Genomic DNA, 19,601 nt, shown 5'->3' with positions numbered 1-19,601 from the left:
AACCTTGGTAAGATGAATTTTTAGTTACTGAATACGGATGAAGCGATCGCTTTGAGTGATACTTATTATACTTACATAGTTAATATTTGTCAATAAAATAGTCTTCGGGGATAAAACGATGTGATTTATATCTGTACAGAGTCTAACTAAGAGTACGAAATTAGCATACCATAGGTCCACTATGGTATGCTATGGTATGGTATGATAAAATTAAACGGAGGAAAATAAACTGCTGGCATTCCTGAGCATATTATTTTAAATAAGCCGTTTCCTTTTACATCAAGAAATATTGACTTAGTAAAGTAAAATAGTTTTTCCAGTCTTTTGATTAACTTACTAATAACAAAGAATGCAAAAGAATCTAATAACAAGGCACAATTGTGACTGCCTGCTATCTTTACATTATTAATTTCTAGTACTTTTTTTCAGGATTTTACTCAGCTTTCTAAATAGGTAATTAGCACATCGATAAATTGTATCTAGTTAAAAAAGGTTTTCTCATTAAAAGGGGGAACTGTTTATCGTAAATATAAAATATTGCAGAAAAACAGGTAAATGTATTGGTAAACTATTACATTATCTTGTAGTTTTTATTTATATTTCACAATTAGTTAACTTTATTTACTGAAATTGGTTGTGTTTGTCAATTAGCAAAAATATAATTAATGATCATGACATGCGTACATTTAATTAAATATTTTATAAGCAACTGATTTCAACTAATCTTTAAAAAGATGAATGTACTAACATAAAATAGTTTTTTCTTTAAACATATACAAAAAAACCTTTTCAACTCTCATTGCTTGTATAAAGGCGGAAGTAAATAGCATATTATCTGTTGCTGTATCATATTTTATTAATTCTCATATATGCACGTATGAAATACTACTACACAAAGAAAAAAAAAGATACAAAGAAGCTAACATTTGAAATGACATGTTACATAAGGCAAAATTATGTTGTTAAAGGAGCATGAGAAATAAAAGAAGCTTGTCTTTAAAATATTTGTATTGAACTGGCCTTAATGAATTACACCTTATAAGATACAAAAAAAAAAATCACTTGACGAAACTTTGTACCGCCAAACTAGTTACTATTACAAAAAATGTTCTTATCATGTAATGAAACTGAAACATACGTAGTTACGCGGTTTAACCGCGCAAGTTCAGTGCGATGTGTATAAAGCTTATCTACATTGCAATTACATTTAAAACGATTATAAAATATCTTTGAAAATGGTCCACATATTTTCAGTCATAAGAAGGTTACGGTATAAGTAAACAATCGTAGCTTTACTCTTTGGTGTTCTAGCCGTTAGTCATTGCACGTGTGTTTCCAACGTAAAACGTCCCTCTATATTAATAGACACGTGATTGTATTTACTATACCTATATGTTCACTCAAGAGAACGAAGCTCATTTTCAATTCTTAAACATACAAAGCATTAAATATGACCTATATGGCTGCGGACAGTCTTTGTGTGGAAAATGAAAATAGGGAAACTTAAAACTAGAGAAATGCAAGCTAGTGACGAAAATATTATCTAATGGTTTATCTACATTAAGAAATTCACATTTTCACTTTTACATTGCTAAGTTTGGAATGTGTGAACTTATTTTGGAATGGTAACAAAACCGACAAATTGGTAACAATCGGTAGCATTTATGGTGATAATAACATTACTAATTTTATGGTTTCGAATGGTAAAAGTATTCATTTTTGTTTTTCATTTAAATCTATTGACATAAGAATGTCTAAGTATGAACTAAAATAAATAAAAATGTAATTACAATAGTTATATTACAATTCCTAAACTATATAAATATAGCGTTTTACGACTAAAAGAGATTTTACTTTGGTTTGTATTGGACTGACTTTATACATTATTTACTTTATTATTAATATTATACTTAAGTGCTAAACTTTGCAATATACTTACGTGAATTATTGGTCATAAAATTTTTTTAGAATCCTTCAGAAACAAGACATACAAAAAAACTTAAGTCCGTCATGTCGTACATTTATACGAATTAAAAAATTTAGTCAGTTTGAACAATTTGCAGTAATATATATATATTTTAAGCTCAATATTGAGATCTTGATATATATATCATGATCTCGAAATATGGACAGATAGCAAAATATGGACTGACAAATTTCGACGGACATGAAAATATTATGAATGGTGATAGAAACCATTCTACATTAATATAATCTATTGCATAAAATTAGTTATTCTCGGGTGATTAGACTTGACTGGTAAAATTTCATAGGAATATAAAATCCTGATAAATTAATAATTAAATATACGACGTATATATCACAATAAAAAGGACGGAGTTACAATGTTTCATGCGACTGTTGAACTGTCTACACTTTCGTTGTTACAAATCAGACAATTATGTGATGCACATTAAGGCACTCTAGAGGTAACACACATAAGCGATTTCTATCGTTATATAGAAAAACACTGTATTATTATTATTAAGGTATACTATGCACATTATAAATTGTTATTATTTCACACGTATTTCAGGTCTAGTGATGGTAAGCACACACATAGTTGGACGAAATAATTAAAATAATTGCTCGAAATCTTTGGCTACATTACTAAAAGTGTACATGATAACTTTAGTTGCATTAGTCGTTTTATTTATCGACCTAACCTACGTCCTAGTTAGCTATGTTGAAAATTTTGGTTTCGGTGATATTATAAAATAAGCTGCAATTGTTGTATTCAGTTGGAACTAATTGGTGCGAGTGATGTTTGGTCATCTCCGTAGAATCGATAGCGATTCTGAGAGAGAGCAATACTAGATGGAGGGTCGACTTCCGAATGCTGCGACTCTCTGTGGCGACGAAGATCGACTTTGCGCTGGAACGCTTTATCGCACAGACCACACGAGAAAGGTTTATATCCAGTGTGCTTGCGCATGTGTGTGATGAGATTTGAACTTTGACTGAACGCTTTGGAGCACACCACGCACTTATGTGGCTTCTCACCTGCAACAAATAAATATTTATTTAATAATGTATTTTTATACAAATACAGAATAAATATAAATGAATACATGTTCTATTTGAAAAAAAAAAAACAGTATATAAATAATTATGATGCAAAACATACAAAAAGCAATAAAACATAGAAATATTGAATAGTACCTATTTACATAGGTATTGTGTTATTAATACGAGTCAAGAAGGTTATATATTATTAGGTGGAAAGGAATTAAACTGTTAATAGTGAATTATATGTGTAGCACTAAACATATATTTGAAGCGCTATGTTACATAACCATATGAAAAGGTTACGTTTTAAATACAATAAGTAAAACCCTGTAAATGTCCGTTTGCTAGGAAAGGCAGTATATTCTCTCAAGGAGAAGGAGCTTGTTAGCTACCGAGCTGTTTCAGTATGCGGTACTGGAAATATGTGGCGTGTGCATGTGAAAGACTTCCATCCGATACTGATGTGTCACTGCCGAAAGCTACCCGGGGAAACCAAGAGTATTACTTCCGAAATTTTCCTTTAAAATCAATTATTTAAGAACGCAATCAATTAATTCATAATTTGTCAGTAGGTAGTGATTTTTCGGATTTTAAAACGTGATCTTTGATTATGGTTTCCGTTTTCTATCAGCTGAGCTAAAGCAACATTTTACTTGATTTTATATACTGCTAAAATCAATCAAGTAACATTATTAAAAACTGAAATTCATTTAAATGTATAAGAGCATTGTTAAGCAATAATGAAGTACTAGGAAACGTAACTATGTCGTATTTAAGTTCTTACTGACATTTAAACTTGTAATTATCCTAGTTTTTATTGAAACTAAAATTTCAATAATTTGTGATATTCGTTTTGCCTGTTAAAAGGTGTTTTTTTTTACCTGATTGTGTACAAACTATAAACTCTTTCAAAAATTCATACATTATGACATAAAACCATACACCAAAACATTTTTTCAGTCTTTTAAAACTTGAAAAAAATAAAACTTCTCTACGTACATTCTATATCATAAATAATTTGTAATATATAATATTCAATAAACAAACTTACTTCCAGTTACTATTTTATTATACGTATCATAACTTATAATGTAAGTGCCTAATATAAGGGTATCGTTGTGAGGATGAAATATGGTAATTAAAGCTTGTATAAATAGACTAACGACTTGTCATATCATAACTAGTGTTACAATATTAATGGTCTCACGAATGTTTCCTTTGTTCAATATCACTACAAATTTAATAAGATTTTAACCTATTTATGACAATAAAAATGAATATTAATAATATATTTTATTATCTCTGAAAAAAACAAGGCTCTATAAGGCAGAAAAACTGTTTGTCCCAGCAACCTACATAACGAGAAAAGTTTAAAAAGAAAAAAAAACGCAAAATAATTTATAGATGGAACAGGATTTACGGCGACTTTTTGTTTGCGTCGTGATGTGAAGGTCTTCGAAGGCTACCGCTAATTGCAGGGCGAACTGCATTTTGGAATATTGATGATGAGGCATTTATCGGGAGGACGAACGCCATTTATGGCTACTGTAAATCATTCGATCTGCACATACGTGACGAGATGTCTCGGATCGGGACAAATATGTCAATTGTAGTTTTTAGACGTTCAGTTCTTTCGATGTTGTTTCTTGAAGCTGTTAAATACAAAAGTAGGTTTTGTTTTGGTTTATTACTCGTTTCTGTAATTAAGGCTTATTTTTGTCAAGGAATTTGAAGAAAAAAAAATGCTGAAAGTTATCGATGACTCTTTAGGATATGGAGTTTTAAATTTATTTAGACGACAATAATAAAAGTGGAAAAGAATTATTTCTAAAGCAAAAATAATTTATTTTATATGTTGCTGTACTAATCGATTTAAAAACTTAAAGAATTAACAACGACTATAAAATATGTACATAGTTGGTAAATATAGTATCGCGACGTTTGTTACAAAATATATTTTATTGTTCATGAAGAATATCCGCATTTCTGACATATATCTACACGGCAAATATAAATCAATAAACCTTATTGCTAATGCAAATATACTATTATTAACTTCGTACTTGGTTTTTATTTATTTTCAATTTAGATAATAATAAAGTTAAATAAAGCTTAATATTTATAAAGTATGTATCAGGTTAACTGAAACTTGGGATCATTAGTAAAAAACTTTGTAAGAATCTTTACTTCGATAATAGCGACACAACAAGTGTGAAACAGAATAATGGGAAAATTGGAAAACTTCAAGCTTCGGCTGTTATTTTCTCACGAAAGTTTAAATACAGTTGATATGTTAGAGCATACCATTAAGTCATGTTTAATATGAGTACTTACAAAGTTTACTAACCATCTGTTATTCGATATACACTTTTGGGTTGTTGTATCGTTGTGGTATGAATAGTTTCATAGAGTGATAATAGGGGTTATAAAGATATATAAGATGCAAACTTTCTGGTTACTTAATATTTAATATATATACTAATATTATAAAGCTTTAGAGTTTTATATTATTTAACCGATTTTGTCGTTAGCTAGTTTATTGGAAAAATTGTTGACAGATCAGTAAAGCTTAACGCTGGTGAATCCTCGTGGAGCAGCTAGATAATTATAAAATGATGTGTAAATAAATAAATAATTAAAATATGACATATATTAATTGATACGTGAAGCAAAAACTTTGATCATTCATTCAAACAGAAGGAGGAGCATGAAATTTGGCACGGTTAAAGTAGATACCGAGGAGTGCTTAACGCTTTTATTTTGTTTTTCTTTAATTGAATGATTACAAGGTATTATCCCATTATCCTCATTTTGCCTATATTTTGAATCAACGAATGACCGATGGGATGATGCAATGATTGAAATATCTTAAATTAGTAATTTAAAAATAGCAATATTTTGAATATATATATACATCATGACCCCGTAGAACAAGCAGCGACAATAATGTTTGCGATTTATCAACAGCATTATAACGAAAATTTGATTCTTTAAGCGAAAAATGTAACAACCACCTCGTCATCATTAGCGACAATAAGACCGAGCGTTAGCACTTTTAGTAGATGTTATGTGTTTAAAAATATTAAATGTAAATAAAGCTTACCGGTGTGAATGTAGGTATGTTTCTTCATGTCAGATTTCTGATGAAAGCGTTTACCGCAGTACTGGCAAGGGTAGGGCCTGGTGTCCGAGTGGATGAGGAGGTGCGTAGACAGAGTGCTGGAGCGCTTGAAGCATTTGCCGCACTGCTTGCACTGTACAAATAAAATAAATATTAAAATATGAACAAAAATGCTTATGCAGTAACCTATATATTTAATTTAGTATTCAGTTAGTAAAGTCCTTATTAATCTGTTTTTTTTTTGCATTTGGTTTTTTTTTGTGTGTTTAAATGGGCCATCTGATGGCCAGTGGACACTTTCATCGCCAATGGGCCATGAACTTTAGGATCTAAGATGTTATGCCGCTTGTACCTGTTCACTGGCTCACAAATCCTTCAAACGTATTTGTAGGTAGTACATAAACCCTCTTTGGGTTGTACCACCAAGTAAATAGTAATTTGTAAGTCATTTTAGTCATTACTTTATTAGGAAAATAAAAAAAAAATCACTGTGTTATGTTTAGTGAAGTAAAATAACAGCAAGTAAAGTGTCCCACTACTGGGCAAACGCCACCTCTCTCGAGGAAGAGGCTTAGAGCTTATTCCATCACTCGGCCCAATGTGGGTTGGTTTTAGGTAAAATATAAATATTCTTTACGTATTATACATACTATATATAATTGAGTTTGTCTTAACGTGTGTTTGTTGTAAAAGACCTACAATTAAAAGTACATAGAACAAAATATTATACCTATATAATTAAAAGTATCATGAAATTGACAGTGTCTATCACCTCCGCTGACAACCCGTAATAAACTAATAACAGAGTAGTTTTTTAACCCCTTTCTACACATTTCTTTGATTTAATTTCAGCTTTATACTTTTTTTTTATTTAAAAGATTTTTATTCCGTACCGTTGACAAGCGAGTCACTAATGAACCTTTTATTTTAAGGAAACGTCTTTTGTAAAATATCTCGCGTTTGTTACTTGGAACTAAAAATCTTAAATTTACATAACCAGCAAACAAATTCTCTTGCATTGTTTCATATTCTATTACCAAGTATTAGACAAAAGCCTCCAGCGCACCACCTTAGATTTATTTGATCAGTTGGTGTAGGAATGTATTCTGTGCTGTGTCGTATTTTTAAGCATACATTACGAAGGCTATAACGGTATATTTCTAAAGGAATCACGTATTTTAACAAATAACGTATATATTTTAGAACAATCCTTACAATCCGCCGTTTTGTTTTATACGATCACATCCGTATTGCTTAATATAATTTTTTTTTCGTCTTAAAAATGTATTCGTATTGTATGGTAGCTTTCACTTAACATAATTCATTGTCACGTTACTATGGATAAGTTGAACCTCTTGAAATTTAATTTGGAAAATGTAAGAGAAAGAAGTGAAGTGAAGTACAATGGGTTATGTTTTATTAACCGTGTCGCTTGTAGCACGGCACTTTAATAATGCTGTTTTTTTAAACAGAAAATCTAATTTAAATACCAAATATTTAAAAGGTCAAGGTGTGATAAATCAATAAAGTATAAAATAAGAAAAAAAAGGAATAAAAAGCAGCTATTAATCGAAAGGTTAGTCGTTAACTGTATGACCAATGACAATCCAAGTGAAATCCTCGTGGCCTGTGACAGTTGGCGGGGCAGCTGCTTGCCGCCCTGCCTCGCGCCTACAAAAACTACTAGCTTTTTCAACCTCTTTTTTACCGATGCACTCAATATAAACAACACAGGTGCTATGCCGCGACCATCCACATATGGTTATCGCTTTATAACTGGTAAGGAGGTGATTTTTTACAATGGTCAGATGATTTCAAAGTTAAGGTGCAATTTCCTAACAATTAACTGTTATGAATGCCAATTGTTGTGTGCGTTTGAACGAGACTATGACATTAATAAAAATAATAATAAAAAATAGCGACAGTTTTCCTTATCATATTAATAAAAAAACTAAGGCATATATGTATAGGTGTGTTTCGTGCGTAGAGCGTTACCAACACAATGGATACATCAATTTATGCACAGATAAAACTTAACATACAATAAATACATACTGTTTTTAGTTTTAGTATTTCAGTACTATTAAGTACCTACTAGATTTTATGGTAATATAATAAATTAAGAAAGATAAACGATGACGCCGTTCTAAATTGGTTTATAATGGAAATGAAATATAAAAGTATTGATTTGATAAAATACAGGTTTTAAATGAACAATACTTAGAATTTGAATTTCATTTATCAATAATTTTATTAGGTTTTTGTTATTGTAACTCTAATATGTAACTTATATATTTTTTAATAATAGGCGTCCATTTATTTAAGGACATTTTATAAAAATTATAAATCGTCAGCCGGCGGTAATTAACTGAACGCTCAAGTCTCGTGCCGGCCACGCGCCACTTTTCCGCTTGATGCCCTCACAAGTCCACACATTATAAATAAGTTTATGTTAAATTAATTGATATTTGTAGGTACATATTAAAATGGCAATAATAACATAATTGAATAAAAAAAAATCTCGCACAATCTAAGAATAAAACAATATTTTAGTTATGAATTACAGTTAAAATTTACAAATGACTTAGTCCTGATTATTATCTTTTGCGTTTAAGCACCCACGCTTATTTCATACATATGTTAATGTAAGTTATAAGTTTTTAAAAGATCATTATTATAGATAAGTGGCTCTTATTTTTCACTTAAGCGCATATTTTTAACAACACATGTCATATTATTATTATGGTTTTATATAAATAATTATATTGACAATGTTATGTATTGAACGATAGCTGACACAATTAGGTATTAAGCTCGTTGTTCTGATTAAAAACAGTGCGATTATTTATAATGATGTAGCAGATAAAAATAAATATATAAAACGGTGAGAAGATGAGCGCCGAGTACTTGACTGCAAAATGCGTGCGAGAGAGGCGCGACTCGTTTCGATGCGAGAGTACTTATTAAGACAAGGGCAGTTTTTTTATTATTCGATTTGTGAAAAAAATTAAACAGATACAGGTTTGCTATTTAAAAGCTAGTCTGAACGGAAATTGTACAGTTATTCTGAACTAGGTGTATGTCGCATATTTAGGTACGTTTTTTTATAAGAATTTTAAATACCTGAAAAGACTTCTCATTTTTATTCTCTGTTTTGAGAAGTAATGAGATGTTGATGTCTGCTGGGGGCGGAGGTGGTGGTGGGTAGCTGTGGTAGGCGGGCGCGGAGGGGCAACGTAATGGTTCAGTGCTCGAAGGACGCTTCTCGTCGGGATTGCTTCGACATCTCTTAACCAGCTCGAGGGGACTGTCTGGATCATCGTGAACGTCCCATCGTGACATCGGCGATTCTCTCTCGGTCTCGACTTGTTCTCGTTCGCAAACACTAGCCGGTGACCAAATTTGACGATTCTTCATCGATAAGTTTAAAGGCAGCTCCTCTTCGTCATCTACAAAACAAAATAATGTCATTGCAACCTTCACGCTCTGCGATACTATTTATTCGGTCAAATCGGTCGATTTCTGAATCGCAATTATACATGTACAGGTGCATTTCTTTTGCCGTCGAGGTTACGTCATTGTCTGCCATAATAGCGTTTCACTCGCATACATATAACACATAAGACATATAGTATGTAAATTAATCTATAGTTTAAGTAATTGGTGGTTTAATATATATTCCAGGCTTTTTAGCCTTCTTATCCTTATTGACAAAGTAATTTCTACATTAGATTTCGTCTTTAAAATTTGATTGACTTTGCAATCAACTGCACCGACCAATGTTATTAATCGGTGCAATGTGGACATATAGATATCAAGTAATAGTAAAAGTAAAAGTCTTTAAGTAAACAATTCCATTTAATATCACATTTACGAAAGTAAAACAGACTATCTCTTACTTCTTTACGACTAAACTATTATGCCGTACGTAATGAAATTTGTCGTAGATAAGGATATACGTAGGTATATATAGACTTAGAGAGAAATTTAGAGTAAAAAAAAAATCGGATTGAGTCGCTACTATTGAGCAAATATTGCGTGTATACAATTTTAGTTATAAAATATTTAAAAAATTGTGATAAAGAATAGTTATAAAAAAGTGACGAAAGCAATATTTTCACAGTTGGTTTTTGTTTACCTATCTCATTTTTATCGTATGTGACGTAATTTATACCTACTCATACAAATGAGTATTTTTTAACTGAATTTGAAATTGTATTTTATTAGAGAATGTTTTAGTGTATATATATTTTATATTAGCTTCCATATAATAACTAATCTGACATTTGCGTTTAAGTATTATTTTTTGTAAGATTTTTCTCTATGTTCAATGTACGCTTATGTTCGCGCGATATGAATGTGAATTTAATATCACCTGAATCAATATATTCCTCAAGTCGCATCGATTTTAAATTAAAAATAAAACAAATCAAAATGTAAGTCTTAGTATTTTAATAATGAAATAATGAAATTTAACGTAAATAAATCTCCTTAAATGATATTTTTTTCGCAGTAAACTGCAGCCACGTCAACGTTCTTCAAGGGAAATAGAATTTAATGACGGCATATTTTTGTCACAATTTGCGATTTATTAGGAAATTTAATGCATACTTATAAAAAATAAATTATATAACATAAATGTTGCAATTTTCGTCTTTAATTATGAAGTGTGACAATAAAACGTCTGATTCTGTTAAGCGTAAGTCTTTTCTTCGATTGATATTCGTAACCGGTAACGAAATGGACAATTAATTTTTTTCAATACTTAAAGAATTTTAACTTAAGAATGAGTGCTTATAGGGTAGACGTGGTAGTCGCTTCTCCTTAGCAAGTAGAAACGTTAAAAATACTCCGTTCTCGAGGTAAACGACATGTAAACGACGGCATATCAGTAGTTCGCGGGTTTATTCGACAACTTACATTGATAGCTATTCTAATGAGGAACACACTCGAGAAGTCATGTAAGGAGGCCGAGGCGAACACAGGTTTTATCAATCGACCCAAAATCCAAATCGTTTTAAGTATTCTTTTAAATCTTGTAGCACAATTTACGTCTCAAGACATTTTGTTCTTTATTTCGCTTTCGATAAATTAATTTCTATACTTATTCTAGTTCTATATTATATATGAAACTAAGTGAATATTTTTTTATAATTTGTTTCATTAACGTAAAGAAAATAACGACTTAGTTTTACGTTATAGTAAAGTTAAATGAGGATTTCGTACTTTGAACTCGGAGCTACAGTTTTTGACTAACGAGAAACTCATTCATTTTCAATCAAATACTAATCTAATCTCACCATCTTTTTTATTATATGTGTACTTAAATTCTTACCATCTCTAGGTGGCGTGTGTCGGGCATGATCAACGCCGGGCGGGAAATGTGGCGCTTGTGGTAGCAACAGTGGCCACACTCCGCCGCTGTACAACGCTCCCAGACCACTGCAGTACATTAGCGCACCCAGTTCTACATAGAAAAGGATTATTATAATAAAATTCAAGCAAATCTTCTAGTTCAATCAACAACTAATCATCTGTTATATATGCTCGCGTCTTCGTCTGAGTAAAATTTTAGTTTATTAGGGACTAATTTCGTATCCAGCGGCTACCTTTCCAAATTTGATTTATTATTATAAGTATATCCAACTGTCGTCATCGTAACAAGATTGATTTTAGTTTTGAAATCAATTAAATACTAAAAGTTACATCAAAATCTTTTTAGAATTTGTGGTCTTTGTGTGATCCTCGTACAAACAGACAATTTACATTTTTATATTAGCAAAAAATTTTTGAGTAAGTATATAGGTAGTTGGTTCCACTGTTGTTATAAATAAATCAGGATTATATTTTGTATGAAAGTTTTGATCGGACAACATATCTGATAATTTATAGAAGACCCTAGAATTTATAGAATATATATATATAAGCCATAATTTATAAAAGAAATAACAGACTTAGAACTCACACATTGATAAAGATTAATTACGGGTGGATTGGGAAATATATTAATTGAATATACTTAGTTAATATTGCCGTACATGCAATGATAAGTAAAATCCTCTTTTAACTACTCCAATATACCCTATGAAATAAATATATGCATGGCCATTATATTAAATACCCTGATCGGGAAGCGATCCCACAATTATTAGCGATCAGGCAATTTTATCCACCCTGAAACGCATTACTTAGCAGATATGTTTTCATAAGTAATTCAATAATGTATTTCAGACTAAACAACTGTGATGTTAGACTCTCAACGGAATAATACGAGATACAAAGAGAACGAATTAGTCAAGTACTTGCCTGTAGCTCTAGCGTATTGTTTCAGCGCTCTTCCTGCAATTTCAATGTCTCCAAATTGCAGTACATCCAAGCGTTGCTGCGAAATTGAGTCTGGTGACTGAGGAGGTGAGCTGACGGAGGTCGGCGAGCGAGGTGATACGCTTCTCTCTGGAGACGGAAACCGTTGTCCTGGAGGAGAAGAGGCTTGGAAGTGCTCCGCGAGACGGGATAACAGCACGTGACGGGACATCCTATATTAAAGATAAAATTTAATTGTTTAATTATGATTCTGCTGAGAATTAAGACCTGAGAAATTATTGCTCTATTAAGATTTATTGTGATTCTTAAACAATTGTGTCATTATTTATAACTTATATTTAAAATAATGTCAAAACATACGATTTTGAATAATTACAAATATTATTTAACGATAATAAAAGAGTAAAAGAATGAAATAAAGAATAAAGTAGTCACTTATCTTCAAATGTGAAGATGATTAATTGAATTGAATTTTTTTTTTCTATTATAATATTTATGCAATTGACCTAAATGTATGAAACGTAAATAATAATAATTAAATTGATAGGCCATGTCGGTGGTCTATTGCGCGATCTATGCGGTGATCAGTTAAAAAAAACATCGTCATCACTGTTATTACGTGACTATCGCCATTAGCGTCTATTTGTTGACAGCTCTTGCCCTGATTAATCCGACCGGTGTTTGTCGACGAAGAATCATATTAAAAGCTCAATCAAGCAAATGAAGAATCAGAATAATGGACGTGGACGTCACCCGCTGCGTACGCGCATTAATAATTCACAACATATCGGAGTAAAACAATCTTCATTAGACTAAAACACATTTGTTTTCATAGTACGAATCTATATTACGTAGCAAATATAACGTCGAAGCGTTCACATATCTTCATTACTTAATTCAACGAAATCAAATATGGACGATTGTGTTGTTTTATCGGAATTAGTTAATGTTGTAATGAGCGAAGGAGTATCGGGGACAGGGGTGATAACAATCTAACGGCACCTGTGTTTAAAATACGTTTGTTAAAAAGATAGTATCATATCTCCCGATTTATTCCCGTAAACATTTGCCACCCGCGCCGTATTAGTCTAATTACTATGTCTATCGTTGTATTTCAAACAGGTGAATGCAATTGATTTAAACTATTACGTATAATTGGCTAACTAGCTGACGGTGTATGTGAGGGCTGTGTCGCAATTTCTTATTTCAATAAAGTAAGACTTCATTAGCCCGTAAGCGGCAATTACTTGCCGCGCAACTGTAGTCTTATTTACCATTTTATATGCATAGCTAGTGGGAAACTGAACAAGTGCTAACATAAAAATCAATCAAAGTTTAACTTCATTACTTGTGAATGAAGATGTTTTATATTGCAAGTTATATAACGGTATTCCAATTGATTCGGTGAGTTTAACGTTTTTTAAAATATTTATGTACCTAAATTAACAAATAATGAATTACGTACTTACTATATACTAACACCACTAAACATGAGTGTATATGTTCTCAGTTCATTTTCGATTAATGAATTTCATGATCATTATATTTCTATGTACTTACAAATTGCAGGAGTAATTAAAATTTTGGTAGCTAAGAAGAAGAGATCATTACATGACATAACACAGGATACAGTATTAGACGAACTAATTAAGTACGTTCCGTTATATTTTTAAGTACACATGAAACAGCCAATAAATAAATTAAAAAAAATAACTTAGATTTATATTAAAAAAAAAACAAAACCAAGAAATAAAGTAAACATATCTAACTGTAGGTACCTTCATATCTGTACTTATATACTTATCTTGTAGATATCTTAAATTTCTATATATTAATGGTACCTAACTGTAATTATATTTGCAAGTAATTACTTTAAACCTAGTAGTTTATTTTAACGACTGCATGAATGTAATCTATATGTCAGTTTAATTAATTAAATTAAACCATTAAATTAATTTTATACAAATTAGAAATAAAATACGACGAAATAAAACACGTCAAAGTATAAAAAGTGTTGTTTTTTAGAACACTAAAGATTATGGTTTAAAGAATAAATTAGCAATAAGAACTACACAATAGCACATAAATAGTAGGTATAATTATCTTTAAAGCAAAAAAATTGATATCTATAAAAGTTAATTATGAATACTTTATTTAAAAATAATATAAATATTTAAAGGAAAAATAGGCTTACCTTACGCGCCAAATTCGAGCGCTACGGTCTTCAATACACTTATTCACTTTAAAGTATCACAACGTTGTAAAAACGTAAAATCCCTTCATCAGAAACCAGGAACAAATATTTGAAATCAAAACATTTTTCATAAAGTTACAGCAAAAGATTTAGGAACGTCAAGATAGGGATAACGTGCGATCGAGCACTCGGAAGGTTGTGTGGGTCGTATCGAACCTTACACGGTCCTTCGTGTTCGGCGCCTGGCACCTGACTGAAATGAGGCTCGCGCGCCCCGACCTACCCGACTCATCCACAAATAACGTTCTTTTTTTTCAAAACTAACAAAAAATAACAGGTCCTGTGGAGGCTGCGCAATAAAGAAATGATTTGATGAAACGGTCTCTTGACAGGTGGCTCGCGTCACATTCCTTCAAGCACCGAATAATTACTGGTTGTTCTTTCGCTGACTATGCGCAGAACGAACTGAAAAATGACTTTAAAGGATTAATGTTTGCAAATAAGCGGTTTACTCTGTATGACATTAATGCTGCCTCGTTACGTATAGCTAATTTTACTTTTCGGTTTTCTTTATTAATGCGAAAGCTAAGCATGTTTATAAAACACAAAATGATGTATTTTACTTTTCATTTAAATACATTATTATTAAATTAAAGATGAAATATGATACTAGAAGGGGGAAAATCACAGCACGTGATGAGAGTCAGATTTGTTACATTGAGTGCGGCGCGCCCCGCCCACCGAGCGTATTGGTTGCGACGTAGAGTTGGGCGGAGTTTAGATTAGATGTTAAATTAGAAAGATTTTCCCAAATCTCTGACGATCTTAAAACTTTAGATTTTAAGGTTTCAATCTTTACAGATTGTAACAGTTCTTCACAACCTTGAATGAGAAATGTAACTAGTTACGTAACGTTATTTCTATAATGGTCATTGTGTGTCAGACTCTACACTGGATTATATATATAGTATAGCTTATAAAGAAATATACGGGTTTCAATACATTTTGTAAGTTTATATTATTGTTGTATTCACATCAAATATTTTAAACAGGTAGGTAATTATTGTGTGTATCAATTTAACGGGAAAATTTAGTGCAATCTCTGTAAGAGGGAGGATGCGGCGTGATGAACTATCAAATAACATACTTAATAGACTTTAAATTCTCAAAATGCTTATTTTAGAATAATATTGACCACATAGTATACACACTGGAATAAGCTTTAAATTATTCATAATTTAATTTATATATAGAAAACGTACAAAAAATATTATGTAAACCATTTTCATTTGGTAGATTTAACGTTTTGTTTTTAAATATTTTATTTAAAAATATATTTTTGATGAGAAACAAATCCTAATCGTGTTCGTTTTTGTTTTTATTAAATGGAATAAATGTAGTTGTGACAAGCAATGAAACGTTGATAACATATTACTAAACGATATATTTTACACTCGATTAACCCCTTGTTGCAATCACGGGAAATTTAATTAGGCGGCTAATCTGCTTTGATACGACGTGTTTTGTTACCGGCGGGAAATGTATGGTTTCAGGGGAAGTGCTTCAGTTGTATTTAGGGGTGTCAGGGGAAGGAGAGGGGGTGTCGTAGTGTTCTATATTCAAAATTATGTTAAGAGGGATTTTAGGTTGTACAAAATATATAAATGTAATTGCGGTAAGCGATACGGGCTCCGGGGTTAGCGTACGATTTGTGTATGTTGAGGATAGGGAAGGGTGCGGTAAGTGGGGGGTGCTGTTAACGGCGCGTGGCGGCCCGTTACCCCGCGCGTGCACATGTCGCGCCGGCACGCGCCCGCGCCGCTTTTTACCATTCTTTTTCTCTTATTGTTTTTGTTTTCTCCCTTTGTTCGAATTTTGTAGCCTGTTCCGATTGCGGTACTAACAAAAAATCGGATTCGTGATATCGGAATGAATGAGATATTTTTTATGATACCGTTCTTAAAAAAATAAACTTTGTATTGCTTATTATATTCTTACTTATGATGTATGTAAAAATAATTCTTATTACAGATTTTTATAAACAATAAGAATACCGATGGCTGGTGTCCTGAAGTAGTAGAGATATTGTTAAATCAAAATAAAATAGTCAGTGTATAGTTGCGAGTACGTTTCAGCTGCGAACAGAACCGGTACTCTGGCTGCGCAGGCGGCTGTCGCCGTCGCCGTCCATACCTTACAGTCAACTTTTATTAATTGGGCAGATGAGAACCACGGCGACCATGATGAATGCCTGCACCTTATATGGACAACGATTCGCGAAACCTTTTATAGATTCTCAATTAAAAGTGTCTATTATAGTTAATAGGGCGGTTGGACATTGTAGTTTATAGAAACAAGAATATTTGCTTTAAGTATAGGATAAAAAAGCAGGCATTATAACGGAAAGGACGATTAAGTGGAATAAAATATAGCGTGGGGGTGCGGGCGGCAGGTGGCTCCTTGTAGTGATGTCTCAAATCTGCCTCCTGTCTTATCATTGTCGATTACAAATTACTTTAATAACTACAAAAAGAACTACAGCATTAATTATATGATTATAATATACTTACACATATCTAAGTAGGTACCTATAAACATTAGCTTTCATGCTTAGAGTTGATGTAACATTTCAGTATTTTTTATAATAAATATAAAAATAAGTAAATATAATTTAAAACGCTCGCGTCAATAGCAAACATTTTTACGATCTAATTTCATAAAATATTAGTTTATTTGTAGTAGGTATTTAATAATTAATCATTATATTTCAGTGATTAGTGATTTTATGGTATTATCGATAAAGATATTAAATCTTAGGGACTTCACTACGACACCCTCTACAGTCTCGGTCGACAAGATTCCGCGGCATGTGCGCCTTCGCCCTTAACGGATTTATTCAAACGATGCCGCGTGGCGTCACACGCCTTATTGCCTCACACCAATTGTTACTGTATTTTATATTCGTATCTTATAAAATTTAAGATTGTTGCAAAAAAATTAAATTGAATCACATTTAAATCACAGTTTTATGTAAGTATTTATAAAAGGTGCACTTTTTAAAAAAACGTTTGATAGAAACGAAAATATGATTACATTTTATTTAAAAAATGTAATATATTTTAGAGAATTAATATATTCCTCTAATTATTTTACAAGGGTTTGCAATAGATCATTTATTTGACGTTTGTGTAGTTAATAAAAAAATAACATAAGAAAAGACATAATGATGATAAAAATCAAACGTCTTAAATCAATTAAAATGTTTAAGATCAATGATGAGTTTAAAATAAAGTATTAAACAAAACCATGGTTTAATAGTTTATATTTAAATAAGTAAATTGCAATACAATCTGAATGATGGCTTTAAATATTGTTTTTTGAAATGATTCATTTAACAGTTCATTAAGCTCACCAGAAATGATATACAAATATAATTATGTATGTTAAAAGAGATCTGAGCATAAAAGATACTTTTCCCGGCATATTACATCTCAACAATGATTTTATAACAGAAAGAGTAGAGTAAATAGTTACTGTATTCACAATTTCCCTCAAATCGCAATATCATTTTTACAACCCGCTGCGAACGTCAAGAAAATTATTTATATGGAGTCCATATTTTATAAATTATTTATCTAAAGTAAACTTTATACAATGCGCGAAGTTACTTATCAATAGTCATTTATTTAATTTATAGTTTTTCAAAATAAACATCCATTTTGTGAACGCTTTGATATTAATGCAAGCATTGAATGTTTCTAAAATTTATTGCAGTACTATTTCTTATAAAATTATAACTAGGTATATAGGTAGGTTATGTACCTACAAAAAGTTTTTGTTTGGGTAATATCTAAATACGATTAGGTCCTTGTAGGATTAGTTAAGGACTGTGGTATTTTATAAAAAAAAAACCTTCATGCATTGATATGTATATTATCACAATAACTGTATGCATAAAGTTGTTTCTAACAAATATAAACAGATACAATAGCAATGTTACACACATATCGAGACAACAGATCGGCGCGCGGCGCGGGCGCATGCCCGAGAGTCATATGGCGGGCGTTGTGCCGAAACCGTAAAAGCTCGACTCGGGTGCAATGAGCACATGCGCAGCGCTGACAATGCCGAGCAATTGAACATTGTGCACCTCGCGCCCCACCCACTCATTACGATATCTTAGTTAGCTCCTCTTCCCTAATTACTATAATTCGTACGTACTGAATGTGCACATGTTCTCGTCACCGAGGTCGAGCGCTGGAGCTATGTTGCGGTTTTTGATCACGGCGACCGTAATGTGCGCCTCGCAGCTAAAACCTACGTTTAAGGTATTCATTGCATATTTTATGGGCTTAAGTGATTAATAAACAGATAGCAGTTTGCGGTGGCTCGTTGTTTATTTAAATTTTACTTGTAACGTCTAAGAAAGCCCACGGTTAATCTTTCGAGTTTTGATTACTGGATTGGAAGGTATCTGAAGGCGCATACAAGTATGTACATACGTTGTATTCTTTGACAATTTAATAGCATATGCTCGAGCACCTGCCGCTGCAAAAAGTAGGAGCACGCTTCAGGCAGTGAAGCTCGGAATTTGTCGCAACAGTGGCTCTCTTAGCCTATTTTATTCGCTATTTATCGGTAGTTGATTGGTAAGGTGCAATAAGTTTTCCACATTAGTGTTTACTTTATATGGATTATATTGTTTTCATAAGTTAAATTCTTCAGGTGTCACGCGTGCAGCCTTTCGATGACTAGTTTTTTCTCCGAATTCTAGGTTTTGCTACAGAGTCATGTATTATCAACTAATACCGTTATTGCAGTATTGCAATATTGAACACTATAATATACAAATGAAAAAAAACCCGCGTACAACGAGAATGAGCATTCAATTCCATTCCCAATCAAATATTAAAGGTTAAATGTGGTCGATCGACATTAACAGTCAATGATAAC

At 31.9% G+C, this 19,601-nt stretch overlaps 1 protein-coding gene across 1 annotated transcript; it reads right to left on the bottom strand.

The window, feature by feature from the left end:
- Positions 1-1,891: 1,891 nt before the first annotated feature.
- LOC125077226 (zinc finger protein 771-like) lies at positions 1,892-14,813 on the bottom strand. The gene is made up of 6 exons (XM_047689104.1): positions 14,649-14,813; positions 12,437-12,666; positions 11,466-11,597; positions 9,254-9,579; positions 6,113-6,263; positions 1,892-3,003 (listed from the first exon to the last, which is right to left on the bottom strand). The coding sequence occupies exons 2-6, from the start codon at positions 12,663-12,665 to the stop codon at positions 2,738-2,740; spliced, it is 1,104 nt and encodes a 367-aa protein (XP_047545060.1). The 5' UTR covers position 12,666; positions 14,649-14,813; the 3' UTR covers positions 1,892-2,737.
- Between the last annotated feature and the right edge of the window lie 4,788 nt (positions 14,814-19,601).

Source organism: Vanessa atalanta, chromosome 3 (genome assembly GCF_905147765.1).
Source record: "Vanessa atalanta chromosome 3, ilVanAtal1.2, whole genome shotgun sequence".
Classification (NCBI taxonomy): Eukaryota; Metazoa; Arthropoda; class Insecta; order Lepidoptera; family Nymphalidae; genus Vanessa; species Vanessa atalanta.
The sequence above is the reverse complement of the archived record's forward strand: the minus strand, read 5'-3'. Positions and strand labels throughout refer to the sequence as shown.